This window comes from Nanorana parkeri, unplaced genomic scaffold, assembly GCF_000935625.1.
Source record: "Nanorana parkeri isolate BGI_ZX_2015 unplaced genomic scaffold, ASM93562v1 scaffold76, whole genome shotgun sequence".
Lineage (NCBI taxonomy): Eukaryota > Metazoa > Chordata > Amphibia > Anura > Dicroglossidae > Nanorana > Nanorana parkeri.
The window spans coordinates 1,178,567-1,201,043 of record NW_017306344.1 but is presented as its reverse complement, the minus strand read 5'-3'; the positions used below and the strand labels follow the sequence as shown (position 1 = coordinate 1,201,043).

The following is a 22,477-nucleotide window of genomic DNA, read 5'->3' as shown; positions in this document are numbered from 1 at the left end:
TGTATACACATTGTTTTAATGACTACAGATAATAAAGGGTAATGATTTTAATCACATATGTTGAACACTGAAAGTCTATAGTATACAGTCAAACTTATTGATTTATACACCTTGGTCACAATACACAGCAAATCAGGTGACGCACTTATTTTCAGCGATTCAGCTTATATGTTTATCGTTCTGCCTTTAGCCTGTTTATTGGACTATGCATCTGCATCATTACCTCTATGTAATTAGCAAGAAGGTAATTCAGAGGCAGACAAGTTGAACCAGGTAATAAGAGTGATTTTCTGTCTGAGTGGTAAAGGTGTTTAAATCACAACACTGGTTGGTTATTTTTACCTTTCACAGGTAAAATGCTTTAATTACAAGCTAACTGTCAAGAACTTGATTGAGCAACAGAGTTCTTTATAGGGTTCTACCCCACCTCTGCCATTGCATCCTCTCTACCTCCTCTTATTGACAGTTATTGCTACTTCAGTTTTGTGTTCTTTTAGTAGTGAGAAAAAGAAGAAACCCAATGTTAGACTTGATCTACTGTTTTAAAACCTTACTGGTGTCTATCAATCTGTGTAGAAGAGGCTACATTGCAACAATGTCTCTCACGTCTTTTTTTCACTGAGGGCTCACTTTCATGCTTAAAGCTATTTAACAACTCTACATTGATTCTGATGGTGACTGGCCCAAGAAGGTACCAGCAGTAACCTATCTGACATTTTTTGATGGCCAGTCAAACTAAGAGAACACAGCATCATCCGCAATGTTCCAGTAGGAGACAGACAGGCAAACTAAGTCAGGATGAGGCAGCGCATTTCCTTTTTATGGTTCCTGTGGCTCCTTGAACAGTGACTGGCTGCAAGGAATTATTCAAAAATAATAAACCTGCATACTCTCATCACAGAGGGGAAAATGTCAGAAAGCCTTCATAGTGTGGTGAAACACACATGAGCAATAACGTGAAAAAAGACAATTGTTTTTTGGATAGAGTAGGGAAGGGATAGACTGTATCCCCAATGGGGTGATTTACCCCTCTATTTGTCCTAATAATCACTGTCACCAAGACAGAAAGTGGGGAAATGTGGTTTTGTTGAAATAAAAAAACATTGCCGAAGCACTCCTAGTGATGTGTGTTGTGGGAAGTGGAGAATTCAGGGTTGCAAAATGTCTTTTAGATCAAAAGGAACTTTATTAGGAACCATAAAACATGACAGTATTTTATGCTTACTAAATAAAGTTCCTTTTGATATAAAAGACATCTTGCAAGCCTGAATTCTCCACTTCCTACAACACACATGGATAGGAAAGCCTCAGCAAAGGGTTTTTTCAAGAAAACCAAAGTTTTCTGTTTAAATAAGACGGCAGCAATCAGACAACCAATGAGGTCTGAAGGTATGCCCATACTTAGAGATATGCATGCAAAAGGTCAGCATGGAGATGGACATATCCTCCACATACATTAATATCAGTTCGCATATGTAAGTACAGATACAGCCTGTTCGTCTGACGCAATATTTGAGATAACAATAATAGTTAGAGCTGTATTCACTTTTTATATCACTCTTTTTTTCCAGCACCCCAAAAATGTTTTTAGAGTCCACTCTACAGAGAGACAGAAAGAGAAGGGATATCCAATAGTTTTATAGCTGTCACCAGAGTAAGATGAGTGAAAATCCTCCAGTGGGAACACCTGCTCCTGCGACAACTCTCTTAGAAGGAAATTCTATTCACTTTTGAGAGATTTTCTTTCATTTCCTGTTGTGTCTCCAGGCCAGCAAGTAAAGGGGAATCTTCCCTGCATGACACAGATTGCAATAAATAGCCTCATATTTTTTTTATTTTTCTGTTGTCTAATTAAAACTAAAAAAGTTTTGGCTTACATGCAGTTTAACAGCTGCCAAAAAACAGGTTAGCTAAGGTTTTCTCACAGCTGTCCTAGTATCCTAAGTCAAGTATGGTGCAGTCCAGAATTATGCTAACCACAATTGCTCATATTGGACTTTTTCTTTTCAGTCTTCATAACACAACCATAGAAAGATTCACATCTTGTTTCTATGGTTGCCAAATGATAGCTTTGAAAAAAACAAGGAGAATCTGTGCCATGGAACAGAGTAATTGTCTGTGTAGCCTACAGATGGTGGTCAGTGGCATGCAGTAGGAACAAAGGGTTGCAGTGTAGGCTTTTGTCAATTCAGGACCTCTGCAACTCCTGTTCCTACACCACTGGGTTAACTTCCCCAAACATGTAAAAAATATAAATATAGATTAGCCTAATGAGAAGGAAACACGCATACAGTATTATTTGATAAGATATTTGATAAATGTGAGAAAGGATCTATTGTAAATACGTTATTAAGAAAGCATATTAAAACCCCTGCTTTCTGGTGGTAATAGAACATCCATTTTGAGTTGTCCTTGCGGAGAGCTACTTGCAGAAGTTTAGATGCGTTTTCATAAGTTGCAGTGAGAGATGTCCTAAAACGATGCTTTCACTGAACCAAAACTGTGCTTGAAAATATTACAGGTGAAAAATGTTGATCATCAACTTTAAAAAGCATAATAATGATTAAATAATTACATAGTATTTGAGGTTAAATAAAGACACAGGTCCATCAAGTTCAACCTATTATTGCGTGTATGTATGTGATTTGCATGCGTATGGGTGTGTATGGTCCTTGTGTGATCCTTTTTTAATTTTATTTACAGCTACCTATACCCCTGTATGTAACGGTCTCTGAAGGAAATTGTCCAAATGCATTTTGAATGTTTCCACACTCTCAGCTGATACCACTGCTTATGGCAGCGAGTTCCAGACCCTAACCGCTCTAACTGTGAAGAGGCCACTTGTGGTTAAATCTTTTCTCCATCAATTTTAGGTGGTGGCCTCTAGTCTTTGTAATGGAGTTTACTGTAAAAAGTTTATTGCTGATGTTGCTATCACCATTGAACATTTTGCACATCAAAATCATGTCCCCCCTTAATCTCCTCACTTCCAACGTGAACATGTTTAAATTTAGTAAACTTGTCTCATAGCTTTGGTCATCCATCCCCTTAATTAGTTTAGTTGCTCTTCTCTAGACTCTCTCCAGCTCAAGAACATCCTTCCTGTGGATTGGTGACCAAAACTGGACCGCATACTCCAGATGAGGTCGAACCAGCGATCTATAAAGTGGCAAAATTATAGATTTGTCTCTACAGAACATTCCCTTTTTAATACATGACAGTACTCTGCTCGCTTGTTTGCAGCAGCCTGGCATTGCAAGCTATTATTCAATCTGTGGTCTACAATGACCCCCCAGATCTTTTTCCATTTCTGACTTCCCTAGTGGAGTACCCATTGATGTGTATTCCTCTTGCCTATTTTTAACCCCAAAATGCATCACTTTAAATGTATCAACATTAAACCTCATCTGCCAAATAGTTTCCCACTCCCCTATTTTATCCAGGTCCTCCTGTAATGTTATAGTATCTATGTCCGTGTCATTTACCCTCCCAATTTTAGTAACATCAGCAAACACAGAAACATGGCTATTCACTAGACATGTGCACCAGCAAAAAAATAGTTTTGTTTTGAAACAAAAAAAAATTTGTTTAGTTTAGTTTCGTTTTGATTCGGAATTTGCATTATTTAGTTTTTCGGATTCGGGTCCGAAATTAAATTCGTTTCGGACGATGCAAATAAGCCCCCTTGCCCGCAGACCCCCACAACCACCGGGTCAGGGTTGTGGGGAAGAGGCCCTTGTCCTCTGTAGCCTGGTAAGGCGCAGGGAGGGGGGGGGCCCTCGATCCCCCCCCCCCTTTCCGGCCCTGCCGGGCCAGTGATCAAGGGTTTCCCCCCCCCCATTTTTTGGGGCTGGGGTTCCCCTTTAAAATGGTATGGATTTTGGGGGGAACCCCACGCTTTTTTTTCCCCATCATCTGCAGACTGTAAAAAAAATGTCATTTTTTTTTTCCTAATGTCATTTTGCTGCAACGAAATTCGTCCAATAACGAAATTCGTCCATGAAAGAATTTTGGCCGGACTACCGCTAACGAATTTCGGGAATTCGGATGCGTTTGCATTCGTCTTAGCTGTAATTCGGAATTCGGATGCATCCGAATTTCCGAAAATTCGTCCGAAACGAGTTTCGGAACTAACCGAATCGCACATGTCTACTTTTCCCGCCTTACCCGATGTCATTAATAAAGAGGTTGAATAATATGGGGCCTAGCACCGAACCCTGAGGCACGTAACTCCCAACCTTAGACCACTTTGAAAGGGAGCCGTTTATCGATACCCTCTGGACGCGTTCATGTAGCCAGTTTTCTGTCCATGTACACACCATTTCATCTATGCCCATAGAGCTCAGTTTGTGTAGTAGGCCCTTAAGAGTAGGTAGATTAGGTCCTTAACTTTGTTTTACATTAAATACAATAAATGAATTAAATTTACATTTTAGAAATGTTGATTTCTTTACCTTTGCTGTGCCAGTAAAAGTAGTGTTGGTGGGGAGGGGAAAGATTTGACATATGTTTTTAAAAACACATTCTACTTTCTTTAATCTTATGTATAGCAATGCAGCTAAATATTGTATATATATTATTCAAAATAAATGCTCTCCCACCTAAAACAAATGCTAAATGATGCATAATCTTAAATATAATTGAAAGTATACCACAGGATTCTGCTATAACCCACTAAGATGAAAACACTTATAGGGTAAATACACTTTTGTTTAAACATTGGTTTAACATATATAAATGCTACACAAACCTTTTGTCATTTAGTGTTATTAAAAATATACAACCTGCAATTAGCTATAATTTTCTAAAACTGACAAAATATTTTAAACATGGCTTCCTTGTATGGGTAAGTTCTGATGGTGTGCACAACTTTCCTAGAATCGTTTTCTTGCACATATGATTGGCTCACTGCTGTCTCTAGAAGTTTTTCTCTTATGAATACACTGGGAATAATTATGTGAATATAGTAACAATACATTCTTATTTGGAAAGTGGGAGGTGGCTGGAGGAAGTGAGAAATAGTAGTAAAATATGTAAAATGTCCAATACAATGCAGGTAGGACTGTAATAAAACATGCTAAAATGCCTACATTATGACAAATTACGTTTTTCTCAGCAAAAATAAGGTCTACTTTAAGCATTTCAAGGCATAAAATACACTAAAATTCAACAACAAGATCAAACAAACATTAGTTCTTCTATGAGTGCATATTCTGATACCTTATAAATAAGCAATAACAGAGTTAGCACAAAAGTAAGAAGAAAAACTAGTAATTACTGCAATGTGAAGGTATTTGTAGTCATTGGAAACGCAGCGGGCAAAACTTGGCGAACTCCAGTAAGCCACCCCCTGAGGACTTAGTAGACACCGGCGGCTTGCCGAACCTGCAGAAATACAAACATTGTTGAGTGAGCCAAGAGAGAAGAACATATACTCAAAGCTGAAACAACTGTGATAGGCAAAAAAAAAATGTAAAGGTAAAAACATAAAGTTCAGCATATGCAACAAAGAATAAGAAAGGTAAAGAATTAATGAGGAAAAAAATATGAGAGTGACAAATATAGTAAATAAAAATGGTAGACAGATCAGCTAAATAAGCATGACGATAATAAAAAAGACCTACAATGATCAAGAGAAACTGACCTGTGGCATTCGGAGGACATTTGTTGTAAACAATTTCGCCTGCGGCTGCTTTCTTCCAGGTCATGGACATGACATATTCATCTTTGCACATCTCATGTAACGCTGTGAGGAAGGGAAGCAGCAACATGAAATAACCCAATACTATGTCAGCCAGAAGCTGCCAGCCCAACCCAACGTGAATTCGCATTTATCGTTAGCCTGGAAGACAAGATCTCACAGCTTCCAATCATGTTATACACCTTGTATTTGACATAGGGGAGGCTATGCAGAGAATCTAGCCTTCTTTAATATGTGTAAAAAGCACACTGTGACCTTCCTAAGAAACATGAACACTCATTGCTATTCCCTTATTGTACACTTGCTAGCCTGTCAGCAAGAGCCCACAGAGAGAAAGCAGGCACGCTGAGAGGATGAAAGGAGCACAAAAGAGGAGTAAAGAAACAGTGACTGAACAAAAGCGTGGAGAGCAAAAAGAGGTGTAGGAGGCCTGATGCATAGAGGACAGTGGATATGCACAGGTGCAGACAACAAAGGTGATAGAGGACAGAAGGTTCAGTCAGGAGAGGATTGAAAGCAAGACCGGGGAAAGTAGGAGGTGCAGATAAGAAATCCTAAATAATCCATGCTGGAATTTTAATAAACGTGGTAACATATAAAGCACTAATATTTTTCAGTAAATAAAAGTAAAACACTAGGATCGTAAATACGCAATAAGCAGTCATCCATAGCAATCTAGTGGAAACCAACTTTTACTGGTATGACCACTCAAACTGCAGGCGGTTGATTTTCAGTTAGTTGCCATGGGTAACTGCACTTCATTGCACATTGTAATGAAATAAATTGCAGCGAGCAGTTATGAACCACTAAATAGAAAGAGCACAATTTTTAAAGCACCAGTGCACCTAAATTAATTTCCTAAACAAAGGACATTCTTATATTTAAAAACAAACCTAAAAAAGTGTACACCTTAATGCATACCACTGCAGGTACTACTCTGCACAATTATAAATAGTGAAAACATCAACTGTAACCATTATTTGAAATAACATTGATAATCATGGGAAAAGATACGATAACGTTAACTGTGGTCTGATATAGCGGCACCCTAGACAATCACTGTAATCAGCCTCTCTCAATTTTTTTTATAACACAAGAACCCTTGAAATAACTTTTAGGTCTCAGGGAGACCCTGTTAATATTTATTATATCTATACTTCATGACATATGAACAGTAAGGGATGAAACACACCCTCAGGTGCGTTGCGGTAGCACATGCTAACACACCTTATGTGCATTAGAGTGTTATGGTGAAGTACAGGAAGGGGGAAGTCTGACTGAGCCCTAACCTGTGGAAATAAAAATACATTTAAAAAAATCACAAATGTGGCATACTTTGCATATTTGACATGGCTTCGCTATATCACACAATTATTTTTAGAAATAATAATGAAATAAAACATATTAATGGCAAGAAAAGAAACCAGACAATTAAAATTGTAGTATTCCCCCAGATTTGTAGTCAGTGGACATTAGAGATTAATGAAGTGGCCCCTGACACTGGTGGTCACTGGTCAGTGAAGGAGGATCTCTTAGATTGCTGGTCAGTGGGGGGAAGGATCCCTAACATTGGTATTCAGTGGGAGAAGGATCCCCTTTAATTGGTAGTCATTTGAAGAACGACCCCGTCACACTGGTAGTCAGTGAGAGATGGGCCCCATTACACTGGTGGTTAATGGGACAAATGCTTTTTATATATGTGGCCAGTGGAAAGATGAACCCTTACAGTATAGGCCAGTGGGAAGAATGCCCCCCTTACAGATAGCTAAAAAGATAGTGTCAGGGGTTACTAGTCTGAGTGGCAGATAATGCTAATTGGCCAAGAAACCCCCAGTAACCTTTGAAGGAACCCCAGGGTCCCACAGAACCCTGGTTGAGAAAAGCTGTAATGGTACCAGAAACCTCCATATAAATGACAAGACAAATGTCAGTTTTTTTAGTTTCAGACAAGAAAGTATGCTAAACATTAATATTTTATACTTTAGCTATTATGCAGTTTAAGAAAAATATAGATCATGGTTGATTACAGCTAATATGCTAATTAAAGTGAAATGAATGGTCATGATATGTTTCATGTCTATGTTACTACATATTTAATCAAGTAGGGCTACCTGTTTCTAATAACTTATCTTACATGGTTATACAATAAGCATTATATTGCAACACGGGCAAAGAGTAGTGATGTGCGGTGACCAAGCACATTATTGAAAACAGGCATTTGATGCTACTGGATTGATTGCTCAGGATAACTACACATCAGTTCTCTTTGTATTTCATTACATGTGCACATATCCGAGTGTGTGATGTCGTCTGTGTGAATCACACAGAGGACATCTTGCAATGCAACTCCTAACCTCTACAGAATGGGCATGTCTGCTCAGCACATACAGCAGATGCAGAGAGTGGGTACCTGGGCACTTCTTTTCATTGCACGTCCTGACCTCGTCCCCGGAGCCCTCGCACGGGTATCCTTGCAATCCTGTTCCCTGACACATCCGGTAGCGACGCTGCCAGCCACTGTCACATGTCTTGGAGCACAAGCTCCAATGATTCCACGGGCCCCATTTTCCATCAGCTAGATAATGTGAAGGGGGCAGGAAGCAGAGGAAAGTGTAAACAGGATCGGGATCACAGAAGGATATCAAGAGAGGACAGGGCAGAGGAAAGTTAGAAAAGGTAAGAGGGAAGAAATTAAAGAAAAGTAGCAAAATGTGTAAACAGAATACAGAATAAAGGAGAGCATAAACCGGGAATAAAGCAGGAGTAATGAGAATTAAAAAGAAGTGAAATAAGCGAAGAATTTAAAGGTTTGCGTAACGATATAAAACAATCTAAAAACTGAAAATGCCATTAAGTATTAAGAAAGAGTTGAATGGTCTGAAATGTGGGAGAAGGAAAAAAGAAGCACATAGGTGGTAGTGATTGTGACTAATCTCTTAAAGCACAGCACTACCTAAGTAATGCAGGGCAGTGAAATCATCAACCTTTTAATAAGCATTTATCAGCTATCTTGCTCTTTATGGTTACACAAGCTAACCTGTATTTCTTACTAAGTGCTCGGGTCTTACGGGGGTTGTAGCTACAGAAACGACACATAGCCTACAAAATAGCAGGAGTAATGCTAGATTTGCGCCATATGCTCTCCTAGAACACTTACTATGGTGCCACCTACAGTTATAGGTATGTGTGGCCACACTGTCTTCTCTGTAAAATGTTTTTCTATGGTTCTTTTTAATTTCATATCCAACTGTTGTAGGTTTTACAAGAAGAAGTCTTATAAGGCAATAACACAGGGGTCAGGTTGCTGCTTCTTTAGAGTTTTGTTGTGCAGAGTCCTGGCCCATGTTTCCTTTATGCTATCTTCTTAGTTTTTTATGAGTTTCTTCTGTGTTCCATCTAATTTTCCTTTGAGTTGCTTCCATGTCTTTTTTTTTTATTTATATTGTATGTGTAAGGAAAGCAAATGAATGCCTATGTACATAAATACAGGCTTGCCCAAAGCTTGTATAGATCCATTAGCATTTATCATGCCATTAAAGGGGCATTCCTATATACCATGCCTGTGACAGTTCATATTTTGGAAACCTCTGTCTACATAAAGGATTCAGTTAGATAGTAAAGATTAACTGCAAAGGTGATGATTTTTTTGTCTCTTTACAATAATAAATTATACAGTATAGGAAATATGAACTTCAAGGAAGAGAGAGAGAGAGGAGAGAGAGAGGAGAGAGAGAGGAGAGAGAGAGAGAGAGAGAGAGAGAGAATGAGGGTGACATCTCTATCTGGAAACAGGATGATTTTTAAGAGCCAAAACAGTAATAATATGGGTGGAGACTTATCACTCGTCAGCAAGAGGTTCACCACCTAATGACAACTGCCTCAAGTGAAATCAATGTACTACAATTAGGGAAGTATTATCAAAGCGGTACTTTTGAATTAACCAGTGATTAAAATCTAATGTTAGACCAAAATATATATATGATTTCAATTACCAATTAGAATATGGGGGAACGTTGGAATCGCTTGCAGATTTTTATTGCCGTTTGTGTCTCCAGGATATTTCTTCTAACTGCGTCCCCAAGTAACCCCAGAACAAGAAGTAAGAGAATGGTGAGACAGGGTGACATATACAGGTGAAACTCGAATAATTAGAATATCGTGCAAAAGTAATTGCAGTAAGTGCTGCAAAAGGGGCCCAAACCAAGTACTGAGTACATATGCATGCTTGTACTTTTCAGAGGTCTGATATTGTTCTATGTACAATCCTTGTTTTATTGATTGCATGTAATAATCTACTTTTTTGAGGTTGTGGATTTGGGGTTCTTGGGGTTTTCATGAGCTGTAAGCCATAATCATCACAATTATGACAAATCACGGCTTGAATTATCTTGCTTTGCATGTAATGAGTCTATCTCATATTTTAGTTTCACCTTTTAAGTTGCATTAGTGAAATAAATGAACTTTGCACGATATTCTAATTATTCGAGTTTCACCTGTAAGGTCAGTGATGTAATTGCATCCTGCCCCTTAGCTCATCCCCACCGAAGCAATGGTTTTGGATAAGCAGAGAAGAACTTTTCAACATTACAGAACAAGTACAGTTGAACATTATTACTATTATTAGTAGCCTTCCAATTGCTTCCATTCCCTCTGACACCCTGTTACTGGCTGAGGAAGTGAGGGGAATATTGCTCTCAATGAAAATAAACAAAAAGGCTATAACCTTTCCCCACCCTATCTCAAATGAAATATTTTTGCTGGAGTTTGGCTTCGAATCAATGTATTTGCATTTCAAACAAGGCAGTTGCCAATTAGGAGTCAAATCTCATGCTCACAAGCAATTATCTAATGTGTAGCTGGACTCCAGAAGACTGGAGGGAAATGAATGTCAAAAACATGGTTGAAGGGGAAGACAAGAACAGGAGGTAGTAGGTTGAGATGCTGCTAAGGGCTGTCTGATTCTACAGCTAAGGCTATAAGTGAGATTTCAATCACTTGTTAACAAGAGATTTAACTCCTTGTAGACAGTTATTACATTTGCAACACATTGATTTAATTTGAGCAGCTGTCAACAAGAGGTTACATATCTTGCAAGAAAGCGATTAAAATTTCACATGTAAGCTTGACTTAATTCAGTATCTGATTCTTCTGCTTACACAGGTAATTTAGCATGCTTACCGGTCAAATTGAAAGGTATCATAAACAAATAAATCATCCAAACGATGTGTACTCTACTATCAGAAGTGTTCTATTAAGCTTCCAAATGGAACTTTGGGGCCATAGAGTGCTGCATTTCTGCCTCCCTAAAACCTTAACAGACAAGATATCAAGGACTGCATCCACATTAAAAAAAGAAAAAACAGGCAGGTCTGGGCTTATGTAAGAATATGAAGATTCAGTCTTAAAATAAACCTGTTTTTACCCTATCTCTCCTAAACTAGAAGATTATATGCAGATTAAGCACCAATAGGTGCCTATATGCTAAGTCCCAGATATACGAATGTGCACACAGCAACTTCCGTTCCTAAAGGTGTGCTTGGTCCCACCCTTTCGTTCAAGCACCGATAGTGAAGCAAGGTCTTGAACAATGTCAGGAACACAAGTCATTATTTCATATTAGAGCTTACTGGGTTTTAGAGCTCTCAAAGATATCCATGAGGTATCTGACTTTGAGTACAGCCACCTATCTGTCTGCAGGTTTTGAAAGCAAAAGTGAGCAACAATTATCTTAAAATTATTACAAGTGAATGTTGGAAGATTTTACATTTTCCTCTCTGTTTAGCTTAATTTTAAAGTAAAATTAGATTGTGGTTTTTACTGCTATCTGGAGCTTTGTTAGGTAAATGTATCCTCACTTCTTGTCTTGCATACAACAGACACAGTACAAAACACAAAAATTCCCCCAGCCTCAACCTGCCAGCCAGCCTGCAACCAAACAAATTGCCCTGTCAACAGTATGCGTTAAAATCAGAGGTTTTAGTTGCACAAACTTTTGGCCAAAAATATGTAGAAGCCACACTGCCGCGCCAAGGCACCTCTGCAAAGTGTGGTCCTAACTCTATGTATCCCAGTCTCCAAGTGTGAGCATATTAATGCAGTCGATAAATTATATGCAGGTGTACCTGGAGGTAGCCAACTCCTCCTAATAGGGTGCAGGGACGCACTGGAGGCCCAGCAACCAAAAATGCACGCTTAATATGCTCACACTTGGAGACTCGGATACATAGAGTTAGGACCACACTTTGCAGAGGTGCCTTGGCGCAGCAGTGTGGCTTCTACATATTTTTGGCCAAAAGTTTGTGCAACTAAAACCTCTGATTTTAACGCATACTGTTGACAGGGCAATTTGTTTGGTTGCAGGCTGGCCGGCAGGTTGAGGCTGGGGAATTTTTGTGTTTTGTATTCTTGTAAGCCCTGCTATAAAGGCTGGTTATAGATTCATGCATGTACCATATTTTCTAATACAACAGACACAGGCCTGCAGAAAGTAATGATGACACAGACAGATATAAAAATACAGCAGGTTTTCCTGCCTTTTCCTACATTTTTATTTTTTTCTGAATTGCTGTCCGAGAGTTCCCCTCACTTCCTGTCTGATTAAAACATCAATTAGACAGACAGGGAATCTCTCGACAGGGGTTCTTAATCTGCCCAACTTTACCCAAAACTAAAAAAAGGTTTTGGCTGGACATACACTTTAATTCTTCTGAGTCTGTCTTTTGAACTTCATAGTCAGGAGTCAGATGTCAGCAGAAGATTGACACCTGCTGACCCGCTACTGAGAGCACATGACTGTGTTCAATAGATCCCCTTTGTAAAGAGGAATCTAAACATCTACATGGCTTTGTAGCTGGCAGGGCATCAACCATCAGGTGACCTCTAACCCCTGACTTTCAGCTCAATGCTGGCCATAAAAACTGCAATTTTCAAGCAATTTCAATGACTTCTAACTAGCTTCCAGTCACATGACAAAATGGAACAAGGTGACCAACTAGAGACAGTTTCATTATTATCATGGTTTTGATTGGCACTGATTTTGGTAGGTTGTTTTGATTCAGTTATTTAAAGCTGGTTGAAATTGTTATAACATTGCTATGCACGTGGCAATCATAAGGGTCCGATTCTATTGAAGTAAAGACATGTAGATAAGGGAGCACATATGATTTTTTACGCAATTCTGCATAAACATTTAGGAATTAAAATTCATATTCTTGAATAAGCTCAGCCATGTCTTTCTTTTTTAGCAAGTAGCAGTTTTTCAGCAGCAAGACTGCCTTGTTCCAAAGGCCTTGATTACCTGCACATTCTGGATTATTGCACTCCTTTGTGTCCGTTTGCTGTCCCTTACACTCTCCTCCAGCTTGACTTGTGTTGCTGCACTTTCTACTTCTTTGTTGGGTCCCATTGGAACACGTCACTGAACATCTTCCCCAAGGGCCCCAGTCCAGCCATATCCCCTCCACTGAACAGAAAGAGAGAGAAAGAGAAACGCTGAGTGAATTTAGCTGTCTCAGACAAACAAGCCAGCTGTGTCTCCCTCCCACTGGAAATAAATGCACAAAAGCCACACACAATAAATAATATTTAGTGTGCAATCACATCCTCTAAGTGGAACCTCATAAAAACATCCTAAAGCGAGAAATCTTCCACCCTCAGTGGGGACATCCCTTGACAAGGACAGAAGGAGGAAGCAACCTTTCAAGTGAATGAGATGAATTAATCATGGGCACATAGGTAGCCAGTGATAGATGGGGTCAGGGTTCTGGAACAGTGGCTCTTAACCCTTTTTGACTGCTACGTAAGGAATTCATTGCCCTGTGCTGCTCCTCTGATCTAAGAATCCTGATACAAATGATGGAATTCAATGTCTAGAGACCAAGATGCTTGGCCTCTGAATTAGGCAGTAATGATAGAAAGACAGAGATTGTGACAACAGAGTTAAAATGTATTTGTCCCACTCCGTATGTTCTTTTTCAACATGCTGTTTTTTGCTTTTTTTTAAGCTGTCACTTTATACAGACTGTGTCACATTGCAAGGTACATTATTGTAAAGACACCCTTAACAGTTAAGCTGATTTTAATAGGATTAGCACTATAGCATTCACTTATTTTGGAGAAATAAAGGATTACCAAGTTAGGTTAAATGAGAGATGTTTTGTACAATATATTTCCCTTAAATTGCAGTCTCTTATTAGCTATTATTATTATTATTCAGGATTTATATAGCGCCAACAGTTTGCGCAATGTTTTACAATATAGGGAAAACATTACAGTTACAATATAAATTAAGACAAGATGGTAAGGAGGGCTTAGCTTCAATAACATATTTAGATATACAGTATATGTGTGGAATTACATATTTAGTAAAAAGAGCAGTAATCTGTAGTAGCCCCAAACCAATCAGAAATCAGATCTCTTTAGAGCGCCTCAAAACTCGTAGAAGATGAGTTAAGACTGGTTGATGTGCTTTACACCCTTTCATTCTCTTTGCATTATGTTATTACCTAAAGTGTTTCAGGGCCATGTAGAATTACATAGCACAGAAAGGGTTAGTCACCTGCAATGGTGCCCCAGATACACTTTTGAGAGTTTTCCACTGCACATAAAGTCCGACATGATAAATGTGTTTAAGTACCTAAGGAGACAATATACAGATTAAGGTCAAACATTAGTGTGGGCAAGTTTGGAAAGTCATACGGGAGCCCATAAAAAGAAATGGATTGAGGGTGAATTTTCACATAAATCAAAGAGATCCACATTATTTCACAGGAGACATCCTTATGATACTGAGAGACGAGCCAAGCTGTTGTATTCGTTAAAGATGCCAGGCAATAGAGCCTTGTTAGACTGATGCTACATCTGAGGTTTTAATCGTTTATTAACAAGAGATTTTACCCTCCGTTGACAGCTGCCTCAGCTGAATCAATGTACTGCATATGAACCAGTTATGAAAGAAGGGTTAAATCTCATACACACAAGTTGTTAGAATCGCATGTTTAGCTCCATCCCAAGAGGGGCATATGCATACAATGGACGTAATCCATATTTAAATTTGCTTATCAGATATACTTAGGAAATATGACATAATAGGTCGACCTGAAAACATATTTAAATATGTTCTTTTAAGTAATTATTTGGCATTGAATCTTCCAGCCCAAACCTTACAATATTTGCTGCTTATCAATTTGATATAATGTATACGGATACTAAACCCTTCAGTGGGAGTATTGGTTCACTAACCAGCTCTATCTGATTTTGACAGTGGCCATAATATGTGCACTCAGTGTAGCATTACATGATAGGGGTAGTATATAAATTCACTCCAGTTATGAATATAGAAACTATGCCTTACAGTCCGTCAAATGTTGGTTTAGTTCTTCACCCTAACAGTGCATGTGTGTATATGTGTGTTTGACAGATATGCAAAAATTTTTTATTTTACATTGCGTGCGGAGTGGGTGGCACATGTTTATACAGTGTGCTACTTGGCTGCACATTACTTCTGCATGATCACACCCTTAATTGAAGCAGTGATGTGAATGTCAGTTTTTATCTCACATATGCAGTACTTCAAAATGGCATCTTTGGTGTTAAGCTGTTATCTTACAAAGGAATGCTTGCATGGCACTATCACGTGTGAGTAGAGAAAATTGTGTAGCGCATGGAAGGTGTGGAAGAAGGGTTAAAACCTACAGTAATGCATGGCTTTAATTACTTTTCATTTAGAGAAAATATCAATCTCTTTCTCCTTCTCTCTGTGTATATATAACAAAGACAGATGCTGATAATAAATTAAGTATTCCCAGTATTTACAAGCTAGGCAAGCAATTTACTTGTGACTGCTGGGCTGTGCAGGTGTCAACTCCTGAGCACTATTAAACACTTACATGGCCTGGAATTATTTGTTATTGTACACATATTGGGAAATCCTTGGTTCCATTGCTGTTTCTCATATATTACCTTAAGTCTTCATTGGGTTTGGTGCCCACTCAAAACTGTAACTTGTATACCCTCCTCCCGACCCAATCAGTTGCAGAGAGGTGCATTCACCACCCTGCAGCTATACATCACAAAGGGGCAGAAAATATCCACCCCACAACTGCTGCCATTGATTGGGTCAGGACTGCTGAGTGGCAGTCACAGTTTTGAGTGAGCTTGGGCAAACACAGGATAACTGGGTCTGCAGCAACCCTAAGCTCATCTCTAATCTTCATATTCTAAGCCTGCAACTCTTTAAAAAGGCTCAGCTCCACATTCTAAAAGATGATGCAAGTCTAATACACTCAGAGGCTACTTAAGGCTAAACTCCAGGCAAAAAAACTTGTATTCAATTATATTTTTCATTAATCACAAAGGCTATAAACCCACTTTGTGTGCACTAAATAGCTTTGAAAATTCACACATTGCCTTGTGAAAGTAGCAGTGACATCATCATTGTGCTGCATGTAGCCTGCTCATAGAGAAAAACTGCAGCTTGTACTCGGTAGGTTGTCCCACTACATGCTACCTGCAGAAAACTACTGGAGGAGGAAGATACAAGACTGGCCACCTTGCACAAATGGAGCGAAGTGCAATTACTGGTCTTTATTACAGGATGTTCCTGTACAGAGGCAAAGTGCAGGAGTTGTTTCATGATGGATTACTGCACATATTTGGAAGAATACACAAAGGACACCAAGAGTAAGAATACACATGGTTCTTGTATTCAGACAATATTTACTGAGCCTGGAGTTCATTTTAAATGTTTGTGACTCTTAAACAGTTAATCCACCTTCCCCTGTCTATGAATATTAAACTGTTTCAAATATACAACTCTATTTTACATAGGGTCTACTACTGATTTTGTGTTGCCAAAAACAGCCAGAGAAGGCATTCTAACACTCAACTGCAGGTAATGTGCAGGGAAATATGATAATTTCACATAAATATGTGCAGTTTAAATACACAATATTAGTTTATATGGAGTATATGAAGGTATTTCTGTTTGTTTTTTTACATGTGAGCCCATGTTCCCATGCTACAGCTGAGGTATCTAGGGTAAATTCTACTCTCACAATGATTGTTATTGAGTTCTTTCTTTTTCTAGGTCCAATATGAAGCACACCAGATGAAAGAAGCCCAAGGTAAATCTGGGATTGTTTTATGTTCCTTATATCCACACCAGATCTATATGTCCTCTACTGCACATTCTGACATAGAAAGCCGTTTTAGCATCACTGCATGTCCATGAACTCACTGGAGGAAGATGACAAGACTTGGTGCATATAATCTTTATGTGCTAGGAATGATATGCAAGACGTGCTGCAAGAAGGTAAAATAAGAAAAAAGCCTAACGCGTTCATATTTTGTATTATTGGAAAGCCTAATCGAAATTTTAAGGGATTTTTTTTGTTTCCTGCTATTTTAATCCACTTCTGTGAAAAAGATCATTCTTTGTGATCAAAATGTTTGAAGAGGAAGGGAAATACAAACAATGAACTAAAAGCATTAGAACTTTAGAGTGTACATGTTCAATGTAAGATATAAATTTGTGCAATTACATGAACAAATCAATTTATCTAAAAGCATATTATAATCACCTGAGCAATTATACAACTCCCTCAATCCATCCAGCTATCAATCTGCATACCTTTTTTTCCACTGACTTCTAAAGATCTTAAATGCTTTTTCAGGTGCCGCTAGTTTTATCTTTAACACTTTACACTCGAAAATATTAGCCTTACCTGACCAATAATATTTTCAAGTTACTCCAAGTCCACACATACCCCTTCCTCATAGCAGTATTTTGGAAATGGTTCCTGGTACCAATATTTACTGCCTGTTCTTTTGCAGTGGGAAAAGCAGATTTATTAAATACTGATAGTTTATTAAAAATCTGGGACTGTTTTCCAATAAAAAATGTTTTATTGGATGTAATCCCACCACCCCACCAATCGTAGCACAATATCTGGCAACGTAATGGTAAACTGCAGATCACTGTGTTCACTGCTGGAAACAGTGAACAACCATGCAGAATAATGATAGTCCACCGAGTGCAAGCACAGAGGTAAAGGTAGGGACTGCTATTGTCCTCTTACAAACAAAATTCAGTACTGAAGGGGGAAGCTCCCACCAGGGAGACCAGATACTGTGTCACCTATGGTATGACAGTTTATTTCCAATACTGATGCACAGGCCTGATACATCATTGTTTTCTTTACCATTCTTAAAAGAAAACAAATTAGTAAGGAATGGATTAAAGCTTTTTTTGTTGTCTGTTTAGGACCAGTGTCAATGGATTTTTGTTCACGTCAAATCTGCAGGGGGGTCAAATGCAGATTAGGAGGTCAACTGCAGGTCAAATGTGTACCTGTTGATGAAAACTGAATGATCTCATAAGTGTCTTAAACTGATGTCAAATGTTGGCTGAATTACCCTGAAAGCACACTGCATTTGCCCTTAGACACAAGCCCTATTATGTAACTTAAACTCAGATTTAGTAATTAGGATCAGGAAATCAGGATAATGTTTTTCTGCATAGGAATAAAATATGCTGTCCAATATTGTCAAATGTCAGATCCCCTTAAATATGGGAACCGGATCAAATAGAATATGTCACAACTTCAACTGTAGTTTTCGACAACAACATAATAATTTCGTCAATGATTACTAAAAAGAGTAGAAATTCTGTGTACCAGGGCATGTGGCTGTATTGTTGCAGGTCCGTGTCTCCCTCAGTGGACCACTACACAATGTCCCATATGGAGATGACACACAAGAGCGGGTGCGGACTTGTGTACCCTGACTGCATGTTGTGGAACAAACACCCCATTGTGACCATCCTTCAGCGGCAGGATCTCCTGAAACCAGAAGGAGATAAAAGAGTTAACGGAGGAATTTGCTGACAGCAACACACATTATCATTGAGCTTTTGTACAGTAATTAGGTACAAGATGTAATCTTCCTGCCTGTTTTATTCTGCTGGCTTCCATTTTGTATCAAGCGTTTTGCTAAGTCAAACATTTTGCCACTGGAGAATTTTATGGTACGTCTATCTTAATTAGAGAAGCTGACAATTCTCTTTATTCTGTGTACATCACTGTGTAGCCCCTAGAATGTCTAAATAGAGTTGTAAAGACAATGAGCACAAACTTTAGAACAAATGCAAACTAATCAGACGCTACCTTGGAGTACTTTGAGTGCATCACGCAACAAAGCCAGAGACTTTACCAAGGGTAAGACAATGGTTAAATTTCCCTCCTCCTGTGGGTGGAATGCATTCACACTGAGAACAGAAATGTGTGCAGCCACACATATACAAATAAACACACACACACACACAACACACAACGCTCTGACATAAGGGCATTATTAGCAAGCCCATAAATATTCATATAAGCAGCCTCTCTTTCCCCACTCAGATGCTTTCTGTCATAAGTACCCTTGGACTTCATCAATCTCCAGCCAAATACAAGAAGTGGACTCATAAATCAGAAGGGGCTGGGACCAATTCATGCCAAAATCACAACCAGGAAAATGCTGAATAAATAAGTTTGAACTGCAGAATAAATAGATAGTTTTTCTTCTCTTGTACTCTTTCTAGTAACCCTCCAGGAAAAAAAAATACTTAAACACATAAATTCTACAAATGATCAGGTGTGCGAGGCTTGGGGTGGCGACATATTGTCGGGACTGAAGAATCTCAATTTATTTTAAATCACATTCCCTCATGTATGTCCAGAATCCTCTATGAGACTCACCATTAAATTGTATTTCCCCTGTCTACTAATCTGGGAAATAATACCAGAGCCAAAAAGAATACTGAAAACAAGAAATGGGATTGCAGAGGTAGAAGTGCAGCCACCTCAGGGGTATACAAAATGGCAGCTCATTTTTTTAGCCAGCGAAATTGGAAAACATGCAAGGCCAGGGAAGTTTGGAGTGTCAGCTCCTGTACGACTCTTGCCCAGTCTTCCATAGATCATTTCTCAGCTACAGCCAGCAGCACTAATTCAATAGAGACAAGCTTTCACTGAACAATCCATCAGTAAATCATGATATTTATAATAGTCAGACTACAGAAATTAAAAGAAAAGTTTTAGTTTCTTTAACTATTAAGATATTTAGCTTTTAACGGAACATTGCTGAGATATTGAATACTTTTATGAAAATGTCATATCTGAGTTGAATCTGAAGGCTCCCCAATCATCTGTGATTTATGCCAAAAATTATGTAGATTGTAAAACTCTAACTGTAATACAGAACCTGGAGTTGTCTCCTGCAAGGATAATACTCCTGGCTATATAATGCTACCCATAGACAAAACCAAAATATGTGAAGACATAAGAAGCATGTGAGGAATTAATAAAACTCCAATATTGGTTTATCTTTACTTCTTGTCCTGGGGAAACAACAGGAAATTATCTTTGGATATTTATCACGTTAACAGGTGCCCTCATTAAAGGATTTTCCCTCTATTCTGGTCACAATGACCAGTCATTTGAGTTAGGCATTACACTCTTTGCTTCTGCCTCATCTGACTGCACAGGCATGACTGTAAAGAAGAGAAGAATGTACAGCCCTTTACGAAGGACAAACGGCAGTACCTGGTACCCTGGAGCATACAGGATGGGAAGTGTACTATCTACACTGTAAAACGTGTCCTCTGAGGGTTAATTTTCCAAGACTTAAAGGTAGCAAAGAGTTCCCTAAATTTATCAACTATGGACAACATTTTTGGGAACAGGAAAGGGATTGTATACTCCCAAACCAAGTTAATTTTGCCACTTCAAACAGCCACTTCAAAGAGCTAATCTGCTTTAACCTACAGCAACTAACCAGCAGTCATCTTTCATTCTTCAAACTGATGAAAAATAGACTTTAATTAGTTACTTAGGCGTACTGAATATCTGTATTACTAAATAAAGATATTTAACTTTAAAATGAAACAATCATTTTTCTATAAATTATTTCTTTATTACATGCACAAAAATGCCCCAAGAACTTTTGAACGGCACCCTAATACTTGTGGGCAGCACACCTACACTACAGTGAACAATGCCCATACCATGCATCGTGGTTCACTGCTTTAAAAAAGAGTTAGGTATGATTTTCTCTGCATGAAGGTGCCCTTAATGCACAGAAGAACTTGTTGCGTTAATGCAGCATATAGCGGGCTTATACATGTTTTCACACATTGTTTCAACTCAATCCAATTAAAAAAAGGGGGAATCTTGGATGAAAAGTCATGTGAATCTTGTGTGTAAACATTTATAAATATCACTTGAGGATAATGCTGCACTCCTTACTGGATGCCCCTTGAGTGGAGAGGATGGGTGCTGAAATGACCATGGATGGTGCCTTGTACATCAAATCTGTCTGGGGAACGTCACCAGCACTTTTTCGGGGGCCACGCTGGCTCCCCTAATCAGGAGTAATTGCTCAGATATTTTGTTTTCTCAATGTTGCTTAGAACCTGTGTGGTACACTGCAGCTGTCACACGTTACTTCTATACTGAGAGCTGAGCGATCATGTAAACTCTGATCACTCAGCCCACTGTCTCTTCCCCCTGCAGACAGCAATGACTGTCAGCCAGGTTTTTCACCCCTCCCCTCTGTGCTTCTCCAGCACTCACTGGAGGAACAGACAGGGAGGGAGGGAGCTTTGGGGAGGCAGACCCATCTGTCACTTATTGTTAAGATTCTTCTCAGTTGTGGCCCCGCTTTGAGCTGTCAGCAGATATTAGCCCACTATCTGGTGACTTTGAGTCATAGAAGCACATTAGTAAATATTTTCCTGTGACCCAAACGAGAAGTAAAGCCAAAAAAAGATTGACTTTACTTCCTTTTTAAAGCTATACTGATAAAAACCTAACTTAGTGAAAGAAAACTAGCTGCTTTATTTAATAAGGCATTCTTATTTCTAATTACCAAATCTTAAATTTCACATTGCAAAGAACCAGTATATGTACTTTACTGACACATCATTATCTTAGGTGTTATGGGTTACTTCATTAAGTACTTGCACTTAAGAATAAGAACTCTTGATTCTATGGGGTTGATTTACTAAAGCCAAATGGGCTGTTCGATTTGCAAGGAAATCTTCTCGTAGATTAGTGAATGAGGTGAATCTCTGCATCATCCAATCTTGTGTAAGCAAAAATAAGGTTTTTTCAAACATTTCCCTTCCTTGTGAATGGGTATTATTGCAATTTCTAAGTGAATATATAAGTACATTTCCAGCACAATCACTAAGTTAAGGTACGTAAAGTGAACAGCTTATTTGCCTAAAGTAAATCAACCCCTATGAGCAATATAATTGAAACCCATCCCTGGTTAAAACAGGGAAAAACTTTTTAAGATTACAACAATGGTCAGGGTGCTGTTACCTAGAAAACTGCTCAGATTATAGATAAACACAACACAGAGCTGTTGACCTTTTTGCTTTTTAATGAGACCTGGAACCCTGACATGACCTTCTGTCTTGTAATGAAACGGGGAGCTCAAAAATGTCTCCTCTTCTTGTCTCATTATAAAACATAAGGTCAACTGTTCCTATTTGACTGTCATATGCTAATAAAGTATAAGCAGACCCCATACTCTATCTCCAAACGAGCACCATATTTACTTAACTATTTTCACACCCTTGTAATAGGAAGCACTTTTTTTTGCTGTGTTTGCACATTGTTAAGCCACATCAATTCCTTATGGTGGTGTAAATACTATAGGCAAAGTGAATGGTGCTGTGCTGTAGAAAATCAAAGAACTTCACACATTATTTCAGGGCTTTACAGTAAA

The 22,477-nt window shown here is 38.6% G+C and overlaps 1 protein-coding gene across 1 annotated transcript in view; it reads right to left on the bottom strand.

The window, feature by feature from the left end:
• The window catches only part of ADGRB2 (adhesion G protein-coupled receptor B2), a 204,754-nt gene that overhangs the window by 110,030 nt on the left and 72,247 nt on the right, over positions 1 to 22,477 (bottom strand). The window contains exons 4-8 of the mRNA XM_018576759.1: positions 18,376 to 18,540; positions 12,999 to 13,163; positions 8,112 to 8,276; positions 5,645 to 5,746; positions 5,279 to 5,385 (exon numbers count right to left, since the gene is read on the bottom strand). Of these exons, the coding sequence (XP_018432261.1) occupies positions 5,279 to 5,385; positions 5,645 to 5,746; positions 8,112 to 8,276; positions 12,999 to 13,163; positions 18,376 to 18,540 (704 nt within the window). The remainder of the gene's footprint in view (positions 1 to 5,278; positions 5,386 to 5,644; positions 5,747 to 8,111; positions 8,277 to 12,998; positions 13,164 to 18,375; positions 18,541 to 22,477) is intronic.